We start from the raw sequence: 23196 nt of genomic DNA on the forward strand, positions 1-23196 counted from the left end.
CCACAGGTTAAGTAGTGTGGCTCACTGGTTAGAGGCGGCAGACCCGAGAGCAGAGGACGGCCCGGGACCAGGGTTCGATTCCCGGCGCGGCAGGTTTCTGGACCAGGGTCAGCGGACTCGATAATTCTCTCGCCTCGGTGCCCACTCTGATCAGCGATCACACTCGGCAACTCTGGGCATTAGCTTGCCTCATCTTCACTAACGGCCCCACCAGACCGCCGGGGATGCCTGGTCTCACCCTGAAGATACCCATTAAGGGACCATCTCTCAGGGAAGCCAGGAAGGGTTTTGCAGCGCCTTGGGACCCTCCGGGTAAGTAGTGCGCTATATAAATGCCTATACATTTACATTTACATTACAAAACCTGGCAAAAATGTAGGGACTGGTAGCCCGATGTGCCTTTGCTATGTCTCCAGATATATGCTCCAGTGGTTTTTACGAAAATTAACTTTGAAAAATATATATTGGGCTACATTGGGCTATATATATGTTAGAGCCCAAATGTAGCCCAAAGATGGCCACCAGAGACAAAAAAAAAAACAAATGTAGCCCAAATATCAGCCAGATGTAGCCCAACTATAGCCCAGTGACAGAATGTCCCAGAGTGTTCTAAAGAACAACTAGAGCGCTAACAGTCTTACTTATGACAAAAGTATGGCACACCTGAAGTCTTCTTGATTGGGATAAAGTGTTAACACTTAAAACATTTAATTGCAAAAGGAACAAAATGAGGGGTTTCATTTTGCCATAGAAATGTTTATATATATATATATATATATATATATATATATATATATCTATATATATATATATATATATATATATATATCTATATATATATATATATATATATATATATCCTACTGGCGGTCGCCATTAGGTATATATAGTTAGGATTTTTTTGAATAGGGATTTCTGAAAATTCTATGTTGAAAAACTTTGGCGTTGATGGACGGAATTGGCTGAAATTTTCAGGAAAATGGCACATTTTATTTCTGAGCGTCCCCTGAAAGTTTAGGGGGGTTTCGTCAAGCGGGGGCCGAGGGAAAAAAAGGGGGGTCCCAAAACGTGTTTTTAACATTGAGTTTTCCATAGGGCGGTTGGACTCACTTTTAGCTCGAACGGCTGAATGGATTTCTATGAAACTTGGCAAAATTGTAGAGACTGTTTGCCCGATGTGCCTTTGCTAGGTCTCAAGATATGTGCTCCAGTGGATTTTGAGAAATTAACGTTCAAAAAAATATATATATCTGTGATAGCGTCGCGGTTAGCGCCCCGGTTCGCGTACCAGACGCGTAACGGAACTTGGCGAGGAGAAGCGGATTGGCTCTCCGGTGACTCAACATTCTAAACAGTCCGGAGCGGCCACCTCTTGTCTCTCGGTAGGATCGAGAGACAAGAGGTGGAAATAAACGAAGGGGAAAATGAATGAAAGGGGCAAGGTAGACCCCTCCTGACCCCCTAGGATTGAAGTGGGGGCTATTAAAGGGCCCCGCGGGGCAAAAAAAGAAAATACATTTTTTTCGATTTTTCGCGGTGGAAGCGCTACCCGGTACGCGAACCGGGTAGCTCACCGGTAGCGTAACGGGAGTCCGCCATCTTGTGTTTCAGACGAATTTAGTCACAAGATGGAGGATAAACAATGTTGGGAATGGGTATAAGGGGGCACGGGAGACATATCCTGACCCCCTAGGTTTTCTGAGGGTGGCTGAGGAGGCCCAATTATGTAAAAAAAAAAAACCTTTTTTTTCTTCAAATTTGCGCACGGTTAGCGCCCGGTCCGCGCACCGGGTAGCGTTCCGGAAAGCGTAACAAGGGGAAAACCAAGGGAAATAGTAAAATAATATTTGAGAGTTTTTTAAGGTAGGGTAGCTCTGAATAGAGCTGTTGTGTTGTGTGGGTGATGTAAGTACCAACATGTAGGTACCAATGAAGAGTCTAAAATTCAATGTACACCGTCTCCTCCATAGATATTTTGTATGTTCTAATATGGGTTATTTAAATGTAAATGTGTGGAAAAGCACTTCATGCTTTAAAGCAATTGTATTTTTGAACTGATTGTTCTTTCCTTAGTCCTCCTCTTTGTTTTTTTTCCCCACACTCTTCTTCAGCATGATAGTTGATAAATTCGTTCCCTCAAAAAATGTATATACATAAAAAAATTATATTAAATACATATAAAATATATTTTTCCTTTAAAAGAAAAATACATTTTAAAGCTTTTGATATTTGCTAATAAAAAACCATTGAAATTCACTGAAAAAAACATAGGTTATAGACCATATATAGTTAGGAATTAGCATTTACAAAACCTTGAAAATTCACTGAAAAAACCATAGGTTATAGACCATATATAGTTAGGAATTAGCATTTACAAAACCTTATTTTACTCACACAACCATTGAAATTCGCATATATAGTTAGTTGCACTAACTATATATCGCGCACCCGCAATCCACTGCTGATCATGTCACATATTACATCATTCATGACATGGTCAGTGACGTCACTGATGACCTCACTGATGACATCTCAAATGACATCACTGATGACATCATCCAGTGACTGTATGTTTCTGTAAAGTTAAAATATGTCTTACATATTGAAGAATGAGTGGATGTATAAGTGTCTGGATGAAGGATTTAGTAGCTGCATGACTGACTGTATGAGTGAGTGATTAAATGTGTCTCACTGAGTGCATGGGTTAGTGACTAAACTGTCTTAATTTTTGCATCATTATGTCTGTTGTTCTGTAAACTGCTGCATGTGTTGATCAGTAGCTATATGAGTAACTATATGGGTTATTGATTGGTTGCCCAAGTATTTGTATGGGAGACTGAGTATGTGTGTGGGTGGCTGGGAGGTGTATGACTCTGTGCATAGATGTGTGAGCAGTTGATTCACTAGATGTATGGGTTCAAAAGTGCATGTGGAAACAGCTGTATGGGCGGTTGACTGTGTGCATGAGTGTATTGGTGAGTGAATGGATATCTCAGTGCTACATGTCAAAGTAAGTACATATGTAAAACACAGTACATGTGAGAGTTGACATATATAAATAACTGTGCATAAGAGCCAGTGAATGTGTGAGTGGCTGTATGGATCATTGTGAACTTGTATCAGGGATTGTATAAGAGAGTAAATATGTGTTAGTATATGTTTGAATAAGTAAGGTGTGTATAACTGTATAGTTGAGGAAATGGAGGTGTGATTGATTCTTTGCATGACTGACTAGGTGTGTGAGTAACCATGGATGAGTGACCGCCTGTGAGTGTCTGTTTACACTGAGTGTATCTAAGGTTATATTAGAGTCTGAAGAGGTTCATCGTATTATCACATGAATGATGTAATCAGTGATTTATTATTTTATTATTATTATTTATTAATAAAAATTTTTAGAGCGCGAACAAAGGCCCAAGGGCGTCTCGGCGCTAGAATATCTGCAGAATTTAACCGGTGAGGGGAAGAGTGGGTCTACTGGTTAAAACGCCCGGTCTTAAGTTGTTTGCGGAAAGACCAGAGTGAATGGCTTGATTTGATCGAGGAAGGCAGTGTGTTCCAGAGTTTGGGGGCTGAGACAAAAAATCTTCTGTCTCCCCATGAAACAGATTTTCTGCGTGGAACCACAAGGTCATTTAGACTTGAGGAGCGTAAGGTTCTGGAAGGACAGTAAGGAGTCAAGTTTTGCATGAAGAAGGCAGGTCCCATATTGTGCATGGCCTTGAACACTATACAGAGAGCTTTGAATTTTATCCTATTCCTTATAGGTAGCCAGTGTAGCTCTCTGATAGTGTCAGAAGCGGAGTGGTGTTTGGGAATTCTGCCCAGGAGTCTTGCTGCTGAGTTTTGGATTATTTGCATTTTATTCAAAACTCTTTCTTGTGCATTCAAGAACAGAGCATTGCAGTAATCCAGGGTCGACAATACCAGCGAGGTGACCAGTGTTTTGCCAGCTGATTCGGGAAGGAAGGGGAGGATTTTTTTGATTAGTCTCAGTTTATGAAAAGCTGCGGACGTAATCTGGTTAGCATGAGGGAGAAAGGTGAGACGGTCGTCAAAAATGACTCCGAGATTCCTCACCTTGCTAACCGGCTCAGGGGGAGGGCCCAATGACGTGGGCCACCAACAAGAGGACCATTCCGGGGTCAGATGACCAAAGATGACTACTTCCGTCTTGTCGGAATTTAATTTTAGGCAATTGGAAGCCATCCAGTTCCCAATTGCCAACATGCCCTGATTGAGGTTATTGGCTTTTTTATGGCCATCATTCTTAATGGCCAGGACCAACTGGGTATCGTCCGCATAGGAGGTAAGGCTCATCCCATGTGCACGAATGGTATTGGCAAGGTCCGACACGTAAATATTAAAAAGTGTCGGACTAAGGGATGAGCCTTGAGGAACTCCACATGGCAGAGACCGTGTGGAAGAATGGAAAGAGCCTATTGTAACCACCTGAGTCCTATTGGCAAGAAAGGAGGCCAGCAGCTTCCTGGCGTTATGTTGAACACCAATGTTTTCGACACGGTTGATCAAAGTAACATGATCGACCGTGTCGAAAGCTGCCGACAGGTCAAGCAGTATTAGAACTGCAGTGCCCCCACCATCCCGGATGGATCGAATATCATCCGCGGCTTTGATCAGAGCCGTCTCCGTCCCATGGTATTGGCGAAAGCCAAACTGGGAGTCGTCGAGAAGATGATGTTCCTCTAAAAAGGCCGAGAGTTGTGAATTCATGGCCTTTTCGGCTATTTTTGCCAGAATTGGAAGGTTGGCGATAGGTCGATAGCTCTTTAATTCTTCCATATCAAGATGAGGTTTTTTTAACAGTGGTTTGATGAGGGTCTGTTTTAATGTGGCTGGGTAGTCACCTGAAGTGAACATGGAGTTGCAGATAGAGGTGATGACGGGAAGCACCACTTCGATGACAGGAAGTAACACTTCGATGACAGGAAGTAACACTTTAAGGGGACATGGATCAAGAGCGGAACCCGACTTTATGGTGGATATAATGTCCGCGACCTGAGAGCTGGATAGATCTTTAAACTGAGAGAGGGTGGGTCCTGTTTAAAAGGTTGTCGGCGAATTAGGGGGGGGGGGAGTTAATATTATTGGCGAAGGCGGAGTAGATGTCATTAACTTTGCCAAAAAAGAAGTTAGCCAAGTCGTCGCATAGCGATTGAGAGGGTGGAGGGGTTACATTAGAAGAGTAACCGGCTAACTGTTTAGTAGTTTCGTACAGTGCCTTGTTGGAGTTTTTAGCTAGTTCCATTCTGTCGCTGAAGAACTTTTTCTTAGCCTCGCTAATCATGGATTTGTATATAACCAACGTTTCTTTATACTTGATTTTGGTCTCGGCAGAGTAATCTTTCCGCCAGTGTCTCTCTTTATTCCTGCATTGTTGTTTCTGGTTTCTTAGTGCCTCTGAATACCAGGGGGCAGATGGAGCAGATCTATTACGAGATCGTTGTTTAAGAGGTGATCAGTAATGTCATTTGAGATGTCATCAGTGATGTCATTTGAGATGTCATCAGTGATGTCATCAGTGATGTCACTGACCATGTCATTAATGATGTAATATGTGACATGATCAGCAGTGGATTGCGGGTGCGCGATATATAGTTAGTGCAACTATATATGCGAATTTCAATGGTTTTGTGTGAGTAAAATAAGGTTTTTTAAATGCTAATTCCTAACTATATATGGTCTATAACCTATGGTTTTTTCAGTGAATATATATATATATATATATATATATATATATATATATATATATATATATATATATATATATATATATATATATATATATATATATATATTGTTTTCGGTGTGTGTTCAGATGTCGGTCCCAACCCTCGTGCTGGCACATACCGGAGAGACACCGGTCCTTTGTTAGGAACCTCCGGGGTAAGACCTCGACAGAGGCCTCCGTTTCGTTTTGATACTTGAGGGACTTCACGAGTAAATTACTGTAATGTGTGCGCAGAAGCTTCTGTGCCCTTTATTATTGTGCTTGTTTATCATGTAACGTCTAACAAGAGTGTAGGTGTGCTACATCACTTGTTTCAACTCCAATTCAGGTGTTTGGCCTCCAAACTAGGTTACACTTGCATGTGAGTCATGTACTTATCGTGATGTTGGGTGATTTATATACTGTCCCTCTAACTTAACTGCTGCATTTCATGCCCTGGTATTATGAGGTGTGTTGTACTTTGCCTTGCATTGTCAGGATAACGAGTATTACTTCAGGATTTGCCTTGCATGTGCAGTGAGTTTGTTTTTCATCACGTGTGCAACATATAAGTCTTTATCTTTTTCCACAAACTGATGTTTTGACAATTGCCTAGTGGGCAATGTAATTTATGCTTCATGTCATGATTTATGTATAATATATACCATATTTTTATATAATCCTGTGTGGAGCCTCTTTTGTGTTACTGACATGAGTGTTGTGCGCAGACGCTTTAAACATTGCCTCTGGGATAAGCCTGACTGCTCTGGCCAAGCTACCAAGTGGGTGAGCAGTGTTTATTTTTAGGTGTGTCCCTTTCCCTGACTACAGTGATGGGTTCTGACTTGTTTAGATGCATGCCCTAGCCAACTAGAAACCCCATTTCTAACAGACCATGTGCTCCAAAATGTAACACCAGCTTTACCACTTCCTTGCTGGTTGGGCATGGCTCATTGCTACACTTCTTCTTTGTGTGATGTTTGGATTTTTAACAATCCCTATATGATCGGTGATGTAACACTGATGACAGCCCCTCAGTCTGAAAATTGTTCCAGTACGACTGATTTAAAACTCCTAAAGATCATTCTCTGCATAGTAACTTCACTTGCACAATTTAACTCTGTTCAGAGGCTTACCACCAGGCATGCTTCTTTACCTAGTAGCAAACTAGAAAAATAAATTGTTAATGAGCTCTCTTCCAAGTCTGACCCTTCACTCACATCACCCAGAGAATCTAAATCAAAGCACATGCACAAAGAGGCATCATCTTGGAAACCTACAGGAGGGACTCCCACAGAGTGAAGAAATGGTGACTGGGAAAGGCATTAGTTTCCAAACAGTCCTCAAAAAAGGCTACTGCACAGATTCCTGGCAGAAACAGAGTTCTACCCGCCTTTTCCCCATCATATGATCAACTGGATCTTTGAACTCTGGAGTGATGGCTATTCACTTGTTAGGGGACACTGCTGCCGGCTGGCATATCTGTAATTTGGCACTCTAGATCACACAATTATAGCTTGGGAACATTAAAACCTATTTAGCAGAGTGGCTTCTTATTCAGCAGATACTTTATAATATTTCTGTAACAACTGAAGAAAAGGGTATGGAGACAGGTTTTTGGTGTGTGATAACTGTGGAAATAGAAGCCATTCATTTAGACGAGATAATTAAATATTGCTTATATCCTGTTGTGTGGTATGATTTTGGGGACACTCATTTGTTTCTTTAAGGTCACACAGAAAGTGACAAGAAACCATTTATTTCAATGAAAGCAGAGCAAAAGAGTATATGTTCTTACCTGTGATTACCTATTTAGAATGAAGTTGTAGCTTTGATTATATGCAAATTTATAATGATCAGCTGCGCTTTCTCTCAATGTACCCCTTTCCTGTTTGCCCTTTCAGGCATGTTGCTTGGTAATATCCCAGCCAGTGGCCTAGAATTTCCATCTGTACCAGCTTTGACATTGTTTGCCTCCTTTTTATCACTTTCAGAGACAGCCCAGACGCAGTGGAACACATTGCCAGCCTCCCCGGACAAGCCAGGTACGTGCTAAAGGAGAATCTACTAAACAAGATAGAACTGTGTTGTGCAGCTCTCCTTTATTCGTGAATTTGTTTTGCTATTCTGCACATTGGCAACCAACCAGTCAACAACGTTTACAGATTTTCTCAGATTTGAGAAGTGTTTTGTACTGAAAATTCTTTAAGCATTCATTTCTAGGGTTTCCTTACTCGAGGGCAGGAGGGGTGATAGCCTGTAGGAAGAGGTGTTGCCATCTCTGTGATTCTTGTCATTGCATCTCTATGTTCAGTGTGCTTGTCCCAGCTGCACTCAGCCTTTAAGTGCACTGAGTAGGGCCCTTATCACTTAATTCAGATAGGGCTGTGATTAGCAGTTATTGACCCCATTGGAGTTATGAGATTCATGAGAACACTGCAAAGCTATAGACTTTCATTCCTAGGAAGCAGCTGAAATCTTTAAGTGAAAGTCAGTAGCAGTTCCAGGGTTTAGGTACCCCAGTTCTTTCCTTGGGTTGCACCTTCTGGAGCTGCTTTTTGAGGTTGAACAACCTGTCCTGCTTCTGAGAGTTCAGCCTTCTGAGCAGATTCTTTGGTGGTGGGAATCTGGATCCTCCTGACCTGTTTCTGAGGGACAGACCCTCATCTGCTAGTTCATTGTTTCGACCCATGTTTGATTGTCTTAGGTCGTTGGACTCTGCTTTACTGGTCCTCCGTGATGCACCCAACCCCATTCCAATTCTAGTTAATAGACACTCCTGTAATTGTCCCTAAGGGCTGGACCATAACGTAAGCAGAGATGAGAAACCCTCCTGGGCTTGTTCTGGGTCTACGCCCTCCTACGCTGTTTCTTGAGGTTAATCCTTCTGTTCTGGTTCTAGGACCTGTACCTCCTGGGCTGGCTTGTGTTGGAGTAATTCAGAACCTCATATGTTGGTTCTCAGAATAAACTTTCTACTCGTTCTTAGGCATTGGACTGTGCTGGTTGTCAGAATCAGCTGCTCGTCCCTGTCCGCTCCAAGCTCTCCCTGCCCCTTTACCAATGTGGTTCTTGGTATTGGAGTCTCCTTACCAGATTATTGGGGTTACAGCCTAATGTACTGATTCTTGCTGGTTGGACCTTTCCTTGTTGTTTCAAAAGGGGAGGAAATTACCCAGGCCCTCGTATACTGGTCTGGGGTTACACACTGTTTGGCTGGTTCATGGATTTCACCCTGCAACAGGGCATTTCCCCATGTAATTCTCCAAGGACGACCACTTATGAAGAGCCACAACTGCATTCGTCGAGCTCCTAGTCTCCTTCCACAAAAACAAACCACATGCCAAAACAAACTAGAACAATTTCCTAAAATCATTCTGATGTCTCATTCCATCCATTTTTAATACAAATATGTGTGCCAAAAGTCGAGAGATGTGGTTCAGTGGCTAAGGTGCCGAACTTAAAACCAGAAGATCTTGGCTGTAACACAGCATCAACACTTCTGATCAAATCACTTAATTTACCTGTGCTGAAAAAAATATAATTTACATGTGTAATTTAATAGTGTGATTCAAATTTGTAAATCCCCACATAATGTAGAAGTTATTGTATTGTGTTACAGTCACCCCTAAGCACCATTCATGTTGGGCTTGCCATTACTCAGCAGACAGGTTTGTGCTACATGATGAACACCGCTTTCGTACAAACCACAGTACTGCACCAGTTGAAAATTGTACATTGTAAGAGGTCAAACAGGGAACAACATGATTTACCTCTCGTAGTTTTAAGCAGAATGAGGCCACACATGGCTCTTGGTGGGTTTTCTTTCAAAAGCCTACTTTTCAAGGCGTTTCTTTAATTTTTCCACAGGTATGGTGTCAACAAGCTGGAAGAGAGGTTGCGGCCCCTTGTGCACGATGGCCTGAAGTGCGTCCTGATTTTTGGAGTGCCGAGCAAACTTTCGAAGGTCAGCCAGATAAAATGGAGCTCTTGCTGTCTGGGTTTGGCTCCTAAAGTGGATATTTGTGTACACAGAGGGGCACAAATCAAATAGCATCTAGTTGTACCCATGCAACATTTTGAACTTTTCAAAGTGCAGGACTTCAATAATTGATCTGAACTGGTTTGTCCTGGACCTTTACAGCACTGGAGTGCCTCGCATTTGGCTGCTTAAGCTCTACCAAAATGTGCTATTCTAGATATCTTGTTGATATATGGTAGGAAATTAGATGGGACAGTCCCTGTTGTAGTTTATTTTTCCCCTGAGCAATAGTCATGCATTTGAAGGTCATATTGGACTTTGGATCCCTTTGCGTCGAGGCCTGGATATCTCACAGCTTCCTGGAAGAGGTCATATATTTTGGCACCAAAACGTATAAGGATGACTTGTGCCTGGTGTAGGTGTAAGTGCTGGCACCTTGTCACTGGGGAACCCCATGTTGCAGTTGTGGACTTTCCTTTCACAGACAGCCTCCTGTGAGTTGTAGTCGTGGTTCACTTTAGTTAAATAAATCAGGCTTAAGTGCAAATTTATGACCTATAGGAAAAGCTAGGGGCTGGATTATAGGGTGATTTAGTAGTTCTAGCACACTACACACCAGAGTCCAACATCCCATTAACCGCCTGGAAGGAGGTCTACATATTGACATACTTCACTATGCACATGGATGCTGAACTTCCCCGTCCTCTAGAATAAGCTAACACTTAACCTGTGATTAGTCTACAATCCATAAATCTCTTTCTCAAAAATGTGTAACTTTGGGGTTTTTGATCGGAGATCACACACACCACTTTTTTCAACTTAACTTTCCTTGACGCTTGTATTGAGGAGCAAAGGCTAACCTTTTATCTACTTTTCCTGGCCTGTAGCTATGCTTTGCCCTCTCATCCAGCTGCTAGCTTCCATTTCCCTACGTGCTGCCATTCTGTTAACTTCACTGTTTGCTTCCTTCCTTGTCCAATAACAGTTGTTTTTATATCCGCTTCTAGGATGACCGGGGTTCTGCTGCTGACTCTGAAGACACACCAGCAATCCAAGCTGTCCGGAAGATCCGTTCAACATTCCCTGACCTCCTGGTGGCTTGTGATGTCTGCCTGTGCCCCTACACATCCCATGGACACTGTGGTGAGTGCTAGGCATCCCTGCTTCAGGTATCACACTGCAACATGGTTAAATGCTCAACCTCACATTGCAACACAGAAAGACTCACCTACACAGTGCAAAATGGGAAAACTCCTACCCACTCGCCCACAGGCTGCTTCAGACCCCACTCGCCCACAGGCTGCTTCAGACCCCACTCGCCCACAGGCTGCTTCAGACCCCACTCGCCCACAGGCTGCTTCAGACCCCACTCGCCCACAGGCTGCTTCAGACCCCACTCGCCCACAGGCTGCTTCAGACCGCACTCGCCCACCGGCTGCTTCAAACCGCACTCGCCCACCGGCTGCTTCAAACCGCACTCAGGCTGCTTCAAACCCAACTCTCACCCTAACACCCAAACAAAGGGTGACTGGCACCATGGCTTTCGTCTAGGTAGACTGGTACCCTTGGTGGCTGGCGCGTGAGCAGGCTCCCGCGCGCCCCGCCAGAGCAGACTCTGTGTGACTGTCATCCTCAAAGACCTCTGGGCGACTTTCATAGAGGCACTGACTCTCACTCACAAACACTCGGTCAGCTCAAGGCAGCTGTTGCAGTTTTTGAGGATGGTATAACACGTATCAAGATTCTCTGTATGTGTTTTGTAGGTATTCTCCGGGAGGATGGGACTATCCAGAATGAGGCCAGCTGCCAGAGGCTAGCAGAGGTGGCACTGGCGTATGCTAGGGCAGGTGAGTCCACCTACTGATGAAGACTGCAGTATTAGGTCCTCTTTTTCTGTTGTATTGTGCTGCGATTTCCATTTCTTTCTGAATTTTAGTAGTACTTGTTGCAAGCACTACTTGGTTTGCATTTATGTATGTATGTATGTGTGTGTGTGTATGTATGTATATATATATATATATCAAACCACAAAAGTCGCTTTTGGATCCCTGCCGCTGCCAGAGGCGGGCCGCGGATGGGATAGCGAGTCACAATTTATTCAGCCAACAACTTTCCCATTAAAGAAAAGAAATCCGGGCCACTTGGAAGTGCAGGAGCGTATTTTATTTTCAACGGCTCTCTCGACGCGTTTCGCAGGGAAACCCTGCTTTGTCACGAGAGATATGTGTGATATGTATTTATATATATATATATATATATATATATATATATATATATATATATATATATATATATATATATATATATATATATATATATATATATATATATATATATATATTACCTACTGGCTATCGCCAGTAGGTATATATAGTTAGGATTAATTCCCTATGGGATTTCTGAAAATTCTATGTCTAATAACTTTGGCGTTTGTGGACGGAATCGGCTGAAATTTTCAGGAAAATGGCACATTTTGTTTCTGAGCAGCCCCTGAAAATTTGGTGGGGTTTCGTCAAGGGGGGGCTGAGAAAAAAGGGGGGTCCCAAAACGCGTTTTTTACATTGAGTTTTCCATAGGGCGGTTGGACTCACTTTTAGCTCGAACGGCTGAATGGATTTGCACGAAACTTGGCAAAATTGTAGGGACTGTTAGCCCGATGTGCCTTTGCTAGGTCTCAATATATGTGCTTCAGTGGATTTTGAGAAATTAACGTTTAAATCAAGATATATATCTGTAACAGCGCTCCGGGCAGCGATCCGGTTCGCTTACTTTTCGCGTTTCGGAACTTTGCGCGCAGAAAGCTGATTGGCTCTCCGGTGTCTGTCAACATTCTAAACAGTCCGGAGCGGCCGCCATCTTGTCTCTCGGTAGGATCGAGAGAGAAGAAGAGGTGAAAAACGAAAGGGGAATTTAATGAAAGGGGGCAAGGTATCCCCCTCTTGACCCCCTAGGAATGTTGTTGGGGTTATTAAAGGGTTCCGTGGGGAAAATAAAAAAAGAAATGATTTTTCACGGTAGAAGCGCTTCACGGGCCGCGAACTGGGCCGCAAACTGGTAGCGAAACGGGAATTCGCCATTTTGTGCTTCGTTAATTATATTATTAGGTATAAGGGGGTGCGGGAGACGTATCCTAATCCCCTATGTTTCCTGAGGGTGGCTGAGGAGGCTGATATATGTTGATACATCTCTTCCAGCGGCTGTGCGTGAGCTTTTTTTTTTTTTGCTGCGTGACAGTCCGGAGCGGCCGCCATCTTGTCTCTCGGTAGGATCGAGAGAGAAGAAGAGGTGAAAAACGAAAGGGGAATTTAATGAAAGGGGGCAAGGTATCCCCCTCTTGACCCCCTAGGAATGTTGTTGGGGTTATTAAAGGGTCCCGTGGGGAAAAGAAAAAAAAAATGATTTTTCACGGTAGAAGCGCTTCACGGGCCGCGAACTGGGCCGCAAACTGGTAGCGAAACGGGAATTCGCCATTTTGTGCTTTGTTTTAATTGTTTAGAGACAAAAATTATCGCCGCACATCGGCCACAATGCATGAGTATCGTTGAAAAGTCAGCGATATTCATGCATTATCCAGCAAATGCTCTTAGCCGTGTTATCCACCTTCCATTGGATAACATGGTTAAAAACTGCTCTGTGCGTGAGCTTTTTTTTTTTTTTTTTTTTTTTCTTCTGCGTGACGTTTGTTAACGTTCGATTCGATGGAAATCAGGAAGTGTTGACCACCATTTTGTCACTGCGAGTAAATATTTTGTTATAAATGAATCCTTATTGAAAAACATTGTCTGCGCCATCTTGCCTTTTTGTCCAATGCCACAATTTTGTCGTGCACGGCAGCCATTTTAGATGCCTTGACCAGGCCCACTCTCTGCACGCCGCCGATCCTCAGCATGGCTCCCCACCCTCGCAAGCATCTCCCCCACGCACTGGTCATCCCCGCTCTCTCTCTCATGCATGGGCCATATACTTCCCCCCATCTGCGCTGCTCTTCTCTGAGAATCACACCCTGTGCCCTCCCGACACCTCTCTTTCACCCTATTCACTACCGCACCCTCTGACACTCCTCTTCCTCTGTGTCCGATTGTCCAGGCCGGACCTAGGCTATCACCTACCCCTGCGGATGTAGTTTATGGCCCCAGCTGTAGAGAATTCAGACATGCCAACCCTCCCGATTCAGGCGTGTGACTACTGATTTCAGTGCTAGTCTCCCGCCTCCCGATTTCTGCAAGCAAAAACCCGGGGGCATATTACGAACAACTAGCGATAATTTTTGTCTCTAACTTGTTTAGAGACAAAAATTATCGCCGCACATCGGCGATTTTTATCGCAGATAAACCTTGCTATTATCGCAGAAAAGTCAGCGATATTCATGTATTATCGAGCAAATGCTCTTAGCCATGTTATCCACCTCCCATTGGATAACATGGCTAAGAACTGCTCAGGGCAGATGTTAGATTTTGGAGATATTCGCGCTTAGCGCGAATATCTCCAATAGTTGGTAATAGAAGATAGCGATGTTAGGGACTGTTTCCAGTCGCTAACATCTTGGCACGCCACTTTGCATGTCATTAGTGATAAGTATCACTGACATGCAAAGCGGGGCCCAAGATGGTCGCTATCTCCTTTTAGCTGTCACTAACTGGTGTTAGCGACAGCTTGGTAATAGGGAGATATTTTTATCTCCGCTTTCTTGGCTTTTAAAGCCAAAAAAGCGGAGATAAACCCCCTTGATAATATGCCCCACGATTCCTTGGGGGTTTCAGCTGACAGGGCTTGGTATTGTGTTACATGGTAATTTTTCCAGGAAACGTCAGAGGGTCGATGCAGGGGTTCTAGAAGAGGTGATAAACCATTTAAGCCTCATGAACAAGCGCATGGTCTTTTAAAGATTTGTGAAGTACTCGGGGCGGCGGTGTGTGTGTGTCCTCTTTCAGGAGCGGGCGGGGGGGGGGCACTGCCAGCAACTTGCCAGGTCAGGTAGTGTTCAACACGTGCATCACCCTTTCTCTGCCTGCTATTGCGCTCCATGCTTCGGAAAGGTAAGAAAAAGAACGTGCATTTGAGTTTGAAATGTCCGATCCTGCAGCAGCACACTTCCAAAGCCCACACATGACAATAACCCGATTCAAGGCCCCATTCACCCGTTTTTTAAAAAATAGATAACACTCCAACAAAGTAAGATTATACAACTTTATTAACTATAACGAACGGAACAAAAACTAAAAACATTTAAACATTTTTCAACACAAAAAGCAACAATGGTTAGAAGCTGTCTTTTGTGCGAATAGTCCCAAGGCAGCACAACGTGCAGAGTTCTGGACGGCACCCAGGTGATGTCGCCTGGGTGCCGCACTGGTTTTGGGATCCTACAATGCAGCACAGAAAAACAGCGTGGGGCGTCCCGGGTGGTGCGGGGGGAGGCCTCGTCAGTAGCGGTCTGTTGTGCGAATAGTCCCAAGGCAGCAGAACGCGTTGAGATGTTGATGGGACTGAGTCCAGTGTCACATGGCTGACACAACATGTACGACAGGCACCCAGGTGATGTCCAGTAAACTGCCGCACTGGTTTTGGTATCCTACAATGCTGCTCCGAAAATTGGCGTGCGGCGGCCCGGGGGTGGGGGAGGCGGCGTGAACGGGCCTCCCCAGGTGGCGGCCATCTAGCTGAGTTGCGCTCGCTCTTGCGGCTACAGCGTCTCGCTCACCATGTTGTTGAGTTGCTTCCACTCTTGCAGTGCAGCGATAGGCGGCTGCCACATGGCTCTTAAAATGGCGGACGGCTCCTCGGTTTTGGGCCTGGTCCACTGAAATGGCCCTGGGACACCTTGGAACTCGGACGCTTGCCTGCTAGGGCTTGGGCTCCATTCTCGAAAAGCGTCCCCTCAGCCGTGAAGATTCTACGAAAGTCTTGGGGGCCCCCGACTCCCGCAGGCTTCCGGTGGGGAGCGGCTGCCATGATTGCTCGCGGAATGACCACGACGGAGCCACGAGATGGTGGTGCTCTCATGCTGACGCCAGCTTCAGTCTGAATGATCCAGAAACAAGGTGGGGCTTTCATCGTTTGGGGAAAAAAAAATGTTCTAAACCAATGAAAAGTGTTATTTTTAGGTCATATGACCAAGCCTTCCATCTTTAGGAAACCAAAAGTAAAATGAACCAATGAAAAGTTTTATAAACAAGTCACATGACCTGTTATGCGGCATAGGGCTACAAAAAGCGTAGAAAATCCGTTGGCACGTGAGGCGGCGTCAGTAGCGGACCGATGTGCGAATAGGCCGAAGGCAGCACAACGCGCCGAGATCCGGATGGCACCGAGGTGGTGTCCAGCAAATTGCCGCACTGGTGTGGCCATCCTACAATGCTGCGCCGAAAGACGGCGTGTCCAGCTGAGTTGCGGTCACTGTTGCGGTACAGTGACTCGAACGCGCCGAGATCCGGATGGCACCGAGGTGGTGTCCAGCAAATTGCCGCACTGGTGTGGCCATCCTACAATGCTGCGCCGAAAGACGGCGTGTCCAGCTGAATTGCGGTCACTGTTGCGGTACAGTGACTCGAACGCGCCGAGATCCGGATGGCACCGAGGTGGTGTCCAGCAAATTGCCGCACTGGTGTGGCCATCCTACAATGCTGCGCCGAAAGACGGCGTGTCCAGCTGAGTTGCGGTCACTGTTGCGGTACAGTGAGTCGAACGCGCCGAGATCTGGATGGCCCCGATGTTGTGTCCAGCAAGTTGCCGCACTGGTGTGGCCATCCTACAATGCTGCGCCGAAAGTCGGCGTGGGGTGCCCCGTTGGCTTATGAGGTGATGTCAGTAGTGGACCGATGTGTGAATAGGTCGGAACCAGCACAAGGCGCCAAGATCCGAATGGCAAGTCCTGGATGTTGAGTGCCTCAGTTGAGAGTTCTGAGCAGTGCTTGTAAGACTATCTGAAGTTTATTATAAGAATCAGAGTAAGTTGAAGACTGTCTGAAGCTTATTTGCACCTTTTGCAGCTTCACTATTGCCCAAGGTGGTGTCCAGCGGAACTTTTTTCCTTTTCCTTTCTGCTTCTTTTCCTACAATCCGTTTCATCTGAAGACACGACCAGGTCCCTGAATGTGTGTAGGGGGACGCTATTGAGTGAATGAAAATGGCGGCTTGACACAAAGCTGACTCAAGCGTTACTGTTGATGCTATACAGACAAAAATTGGTTTTCAGTTTGTACATTCTTCAGGTTTTTTTTTTCCATCCAAGTCTGATTGAGAGTTTGTAGAAAAATGGCTTCAGATTTTCCACATACTACTCTTCAACATTCTTCCTAAATGTAACAATGTGAAACTCACTAGGAGAACGGCTGTTTCTGTTTCCTTTCAAAATGCTGCCAACAATATTTTCTGAATGGAAGACACCATCTTGTAGCATAAAGGGCCGAAAGGGGTTCTGGTCTGGCCGATGGTTGGTGGAGACATTTTGACTATATCTTGGACCTGCCCGGCCTCGCCCAAAATGGCGCCGGTATAAATGGGACTCGTAACTCCTTGCCCGCAAATGTATATCTAGAAAATGTTATTGTAAGTGGCCCTGTCCTATTTTAATTACAAAATGTATGTCCACCGATTCCGCAACTGTTAGACACCTTAGTTCTTGCAACCTAATGGCCCGCTCGTTACGTTCCTCTACAGTGTAAATGTCTCCTCATCATATACGATTTCAGTTTGCTCCGTGGCCGGCCCACGTGGTTATAGGCCCGTATTTGTATACTGACATTTTCACAATAAAGGTTTTTAAAACAAAACACGGTAGTAGTATTTACATTGGTAAAGTTTTTACTTTTAGTCACTGTTTTCGAATCAGTAAAAGGCAAGTGAAATAAAGCAGTCCAATTACATGACGGATAAAAGGTATAATATGTAGGAACGCAGTAAAGATAAATGGTCAAGGGCAGTTGTGTTTTTCATGTCTGCAACATAAAGTGATCGATAAGAATCTGATAATCAGGCGTATCGGCGACTAAGACAGCAGGCCGAATCTCTTTTACTCAACGGTTCCGTCATGGAAGGAAGAAACGCCCTTTTTCTCGAAAAAGGAATATATTTTACTTGCAAGACAGTTGTAAATTTTCCGGGAAAGTACATTAGCCTGGAATATTATAACATATGTTTGAAAAAAAAATATTGTTCGAAAACAATAAAAAGCGTAATTTTTAGGTCATATGACCAAGCTTTTCATCATTAAATTAACAAAAGTAAAATGAACCAATGAAAAGTTTTATTAACAAGTCACATGACCTGTTATGCTTACGTTACGCGCTGCGCGCCGCGCCTCGGATCACTTCCGGGTGCGCTAACGCGGCGTGTCATATAACGCATTACGCGACAACGTAGGTCAAGAATATAGTCAAAATGTCTCCACCAACCAGCGTTCAGAACACAACCCCTTTCAGCAGTCCAAAAAGTTCTGTTAAATGACAACAGAGGGGACAGGCAACAAGAACCATCAGTCAAAGAGGGGAGGGCAAGTTCTTCTCTTCCGGGTCATGTTGGGGCGCTACCGGAACTGATCGAATTGGTAGTCTACAGTGTTTCTGGATGTTTCAGACTAAAGCTGGCGTCAGCATGAGACCACTACCATCTCGTAGCTCCGTCGTGGCCATTCCACGAGCAATCATGGCAGCCGCTCCCCACCAGAAGCCTGCGGGAGTCGGAGGCCCCCAAGACTTTTGTAGAATCTTCACGGCTGAGGGGACGCTTTTCGAGAATGGGACCCAAGCCCTATCAGGGAAGCGTCCGAGTTCCAAGGTGTCCCAGGGCCATTTTAGTGGACCAGGCCCAAAACCGAAGAGCCGGCCGCCATTTTGAGAGTCCTGTGGCAGCCGCCTATCGCTGCACCGCAAGAGCGGGAGCAACTCAACTACATGATGAGCGAGACGCTGTAGTCGCAAGAGCGGGCGGTAAACAGCTGAATGGCGGAAGAGGCACAGTGTAGCAAAAGCGGGCGGAATGGCAACTAAAACGGTAAAGGGGCGCCCCACTACAGCTTGTCTTCAGGTCAAACGGATTGTGGGACAAGGTCCAGAATTGAAGTCATCAAAAGGCAAAAAGTTCCGCCGGACCCCGGGAGCCGGCCGCCTATGTCGGGGGCGATCTCAGGCTACACCAGTGCTATAAGACTTGGGGAGGGTGTCGGAGCCAAGCGTCTTCTCCGAGTCCATGGCCATCACACCGCCCCTCAGGGGCCTCCGTCAAGCTGTTTAGGAAGCTAACATATCACATTGTTTTCTAATGCAGTCAGGTCCACAAACGACACTCACTTACTTTGAGAATAGTGAAGCTGCAGTAGGTGGAAATAAGCTTCAGACAGTATAACAAGCACTGCTCAGAACTCTTAACTATGGCACCCAACATCCAGAACTTATGCTATTTGAGAATGGCAGTGACATCGAAGCATCTCAGGGACCAAAACCATTAACGTACTTCCACGTATGAAAATCTTACTTGGGGAGGGGGCAGGAGCGAAGCGCCCCCTCCCAGTCAGCGCCACCACACCGTATGTTGAAAATTTGAAGCCATCGTTCTACAAAGTCAACCAAACTTGGATTGAAAAATCTAGAAAAATGTACAAACTGAAAACCAGTTTTGGTCTGCATAGCATCAGTAGCAACGCTTGAGTCAGCTTTGTGTCAAGCCGCCATTTTGATTCAACAAAGCACCGGCATTGAAAAAGGCTCAAATTCAGAACTCTAAACTATGGCACCCAACATCCAGGAGCTTGCCATCCGGATCTTGGAGCCTTGTGCTGCTTTTGATCTATTCACACATCGGTCCACTACTGATATCATCTTATAAACCAACGTTATGTAAATAGTTTTTTAATAAAATGTTTTACCCTGTTTCTTTGCTGGTGTGTTGTCTATATTTTTAATATTTGCATAGGGTTTGTCGTTATTTTGTGCGGGATGGGTGATGGAGCCGAGCTGTCTTGCAGCCCTCATGGTGTGGAGCTCAGTTCATCTCACTATTTTCGTATTTCTCATGAAGGGTTGTTCCTAATATTTCTATTTTAGCGAGGTCAAAAAGAGATCCAATTAGTGGCCTACTGATTTTGCTCGATTACTTTTATTTTTTTTACACGATTTTTCACTATCTGCTAAGACTAAACAGAGTATTGCGACTTTGTGCTTGTTTGTAAATAGAGAATGATCCAAAGAGAACCAATTCTAAAACAGTAAATGCTTGGACAACAATCAATCAAATGGAGAGACAAGCAGGCACGACGGATTAAAAAGGGGGGAAAGGCTTGCGTTAACTACCGTTCACTATCTGCAAAGAGAGAGTACTACTAAGACAAAAGAGGGGAGAGGGGGGGGTGCAGCGTTCAAAGCACATCAGCGTGCATAAATACGAAAATGTTTTCATCTATCACGTACTTGACATTTTAAAGCTTTTCATATTTGCTATTAAAAAACCAATGAAATTCACAGAAAAAACCATAGGTTATAGTGGATATATAGTTAGGAATTTGCATTTACAAAACCTTGAAAATTCAATGAAAAAACCATTGGTTTTAGGCCATATATAGTTAGGGATTTGCATTTACAAAACCTTATTTTACTCGCATAAAACCATTGAAATTCCATATATAGTTATAAGCGCTAACTATATATCGCGCACCCGCAATCCACTGCTGATGATGTCACATATTACATCATTCATGACATGGTTAGTGACATCACTGATGACATCTTTGTAAATGCAAATTCCTAACTATATATCCACTATAACCTATGTTTTTTTCTGTGAATATATATATATATATATATATATATATATATATATATATGTATGTATTTATACATATGTATATATGTGTGTGTGTATTAATATTTTTGCTTTTTCAGCACGTCCACTGTAGATAGACATGCATTTCATGTTTTGCTGTGCATTGTTTCAATCAGGGAGAGTATTAAAAGCACTTAAAGACAAACTGTGGGTGCTGTCTGATGCTTTTCCTGTAATCTTGAAAGAACCAGATTTTCACCTGATTTAAAGCCCTCTTCATGCTTCTTGTCTCTGCTTCATTTTTAGGTTGAGCCTAGCGCAGCGCGCATGCGCTGCTCTAGGAGATGACCTTTAGAAGTTAGTCTGCACTTTTCAAGCGCTTGTGGCAGCATCCACCTTGCGGTAGCGCGCAGGGGCCATCTTTTTTCGATTAGCCTGGCAGCGGGCGCTTGTTTAGATTTGCCTGCTGGCGCTCGCTTTCACTTTCTTGCAGGTTCTTCACTTTTCTTCCGCTTTTCTTTTCCTTTTGTCTTGTTCGATTTACGCCTCCTACTCGCATCACTGAAGCTTTTCGTGCCCCTTCATAATTTATTCCTCCAGGCAGTGTCGTATCACGAGCGATTGGTCTGTGCATCATTGATGATGAAACCTAGCCTTTCCGCTGCATGCTTTGTGGCGATACCCAATAGCGTCTTATTGCATTATTGTAAGATGTTTATTGGCAGAGGCATTATTATAGGAGAATCAAATGCCACTCACACCTCTGAGCATTTCTGTCACTACACCAGGAGTTAAAAGGTAAAGTTAATGTCCCTTGTGTCACCAATGTGATGTTAAAATGCACTGCCATACCTAGTTATCGGCGAGGCAGTATTAAAATAAAGGTTTACTGTTGTAATGTAGGGAAAAGAAAGCAAACTATTTGCCTTCCACTGCATCGACGAAATGTTGTATCACCTGCATGTATCTTCTTCAGTATTAAGCAATGTGTTGACGTCTGTCGCATTGTTTGGGAAATATATCCAGTTAATCCGCAGATTATTTCATGGGCCGTGTGCTTCACGCTGATATCTAGACTAGCACAAAAGCAGGCTGCCCCTCGGTGTCGTAGTAGCCCCCCGTTCCCTGGAGGGGTTCCGCAGTTAGTATCGCAGAGGTTTGTACTGGTAATGCGGCGCCCTCAGCCTCTGAGTTGCTTCAATTCGGCTCGAGCACAGGGCTGCCTGGCTGTGACAGGACCGGGAGGGCGGGAATGCTGCATTTGGAGATTTCCTGTGATGTCAGCCATGATTCACGCTCCGGAACTCTGACATATACGGGGCTGGGACTCCCTGCTCTACAGCAACATGCATGGGCGAGAGAGGCTTTTACTGTCTCTCTGCCCTCAAAAGTTTGTTGGCTGTCTCTCCCAATCTTCCTGGATACTGTGCAAACGCTTTTCTACCTTCCCGGCTCCTGTCTTTCGCCCAGAGATGTTTTAAGGCGTGGGCAATTGTCCATGGCCCCCACCTTCCAAGGACCCCCTGGGAAAGCTAACTTTATTAAACCTTTGTTTTTTTTTTTATTTCTCCCTCTAAACTTCCACCTTTCCCTCTCTACTTAGTGTCATTTAAAGTTATTTAGTACCTCGGGCATAAACATATTTCAGTAGTAGTTTTGAGAGAGACCCTGTTACAGTTTAACATGTAATTCAGTATTGTTTGGCATCAAGCCAGCTTGAATTAGCAGGAAATGGGTAATACAATTTAAATCTGTGCAATACAGGGCCGTCCAAAATTTCTCTTGTCCAGGGGACCTAAGATACTTAACAGGAACCCCCAAAAGCCTTAACATTACACTGCTCTCGTCTCTGCTTTGCTCTCCCTGACTCCTATGCAGCTTTTTCCATCTGCTCTCCTGGCCCACTCATTGCACTCCTCTGTTCTTCCCAACTCGTATGCACTTTATTCCCTTTGCTCTTTCTCCTCTCACAGTATCTGATCTGTGCTGGGTGTGCTTCCTGGCTCCTGTGCAGTCTCACCCCTCCTCTCAATAGCTCCTATGCAGTCTGTTCCCTTTTCTTCACTCTCACTGGCTCCTGTGCAGTCTCTCCCATCTACTCTCAATTATTTCCGTGTTGTCTCTTCTTTTTGTTGTATTCCCACTGGCTCCTAAGTTCCCTCACACCCTTCTCTATTTTCACTTGCTTGTGGGCAGCCTCTTCCCTCTGTTATGTTCTTGCATGTTCCTGTGAAGTCTCTTCCCTTTGTGCCCCCGCTGCTCCTAGGCAGTCTCTTCCATTCTTTCTGTTTTCGCTGGCTTCTACACAGCCTATCCCCCAATTTCACTCTCACTGGTCCACATGCAGTATCCCCCCTCTGCTCTTACTAGAGAGATGTTCTCTTTCTGCTCTCACTGGCTCCTGTATAAGCATTTTCTGCTCTCACTGGCTCATGTAGAGATGTTATTTCTGCTGTCACTGGCACCTTTAGAAACCTACTTCATGCTCTCAGTGGCTCTCGTAGAGACCTTCTTTTTATGTCGAGCCTAGTGCAGCGCTCATTCAGTGAAATTGGTGTGCACTTTCAAGCGCTCTTGCTTGTGGTGGCATCCACTTCGGGCGAGCGAGCAGAGGCGCGCAGAGGCCTTCTTTAAATAGTGTGGCCGCGCGCGCTTGTTTATATTTGCCTGCTGGCGCTCGCTTTCACTTTTTTGACGGTTCTTCATTTTTCTTCCGCTTTTCTTTTCC

The 23196-nt window shown here is 44.6% G+C and overlaps 2 protein-coding genes across 2 annotated transcripts in view; both read left to right on the forward strand.

Moving 5' to 3' along the window:
- LOC147710516 (ectonucleoside triphosphate diphosphohydrolase 8-like) overlaps positions 1 to 23196 on the forward strand; it is a 615095-nt gene that overhangs the window by 268623 nt on the left and 323276 nt on the right. The gene's annotated exons all lie outside the window — the stretch shown is intronic.
- The window catches only part of ALAD (aminolevulinate dehydratase), a 150219-nt gene that overhangs the window by 74972 nt on the left and 52051 nt on the right, over positions 1 to 23196 (forward strand). The window contains exons 3-6 of the mRNA XM_086921186.1: positions 7726 to 7776; positions 9602 to 9698; positions 10721 to 10856; positions 11477 to 11560. Coding sequence (XP_086777312.1) covers positions 7726 to 7776; positions 9602 to 9698; positions 10721 to 10856; positions 11477 to 11560 — 368 coding nt within the window. The remainder of the gene's footprint in view (positions 1 to 7725; positions 7777 to 9601; positions 9699 to 10720; positions 10857 to 11476; positions 11561 to 23196) is intronic.

Source organism: Lissotriton vulgaris, chromosome 5 (genome assembly GCF_964263255.1).
Source record: "Lissotriton vulgaris chromosome 5, aLisVul1.2, whole genome shotgun sequence".
Lineage (NCBI taxonomy): Eukaryota > Metazoa > Chordata > Amphibia > Caudata > Salamandridae > Lissotriton > Lissotriton vulgaris.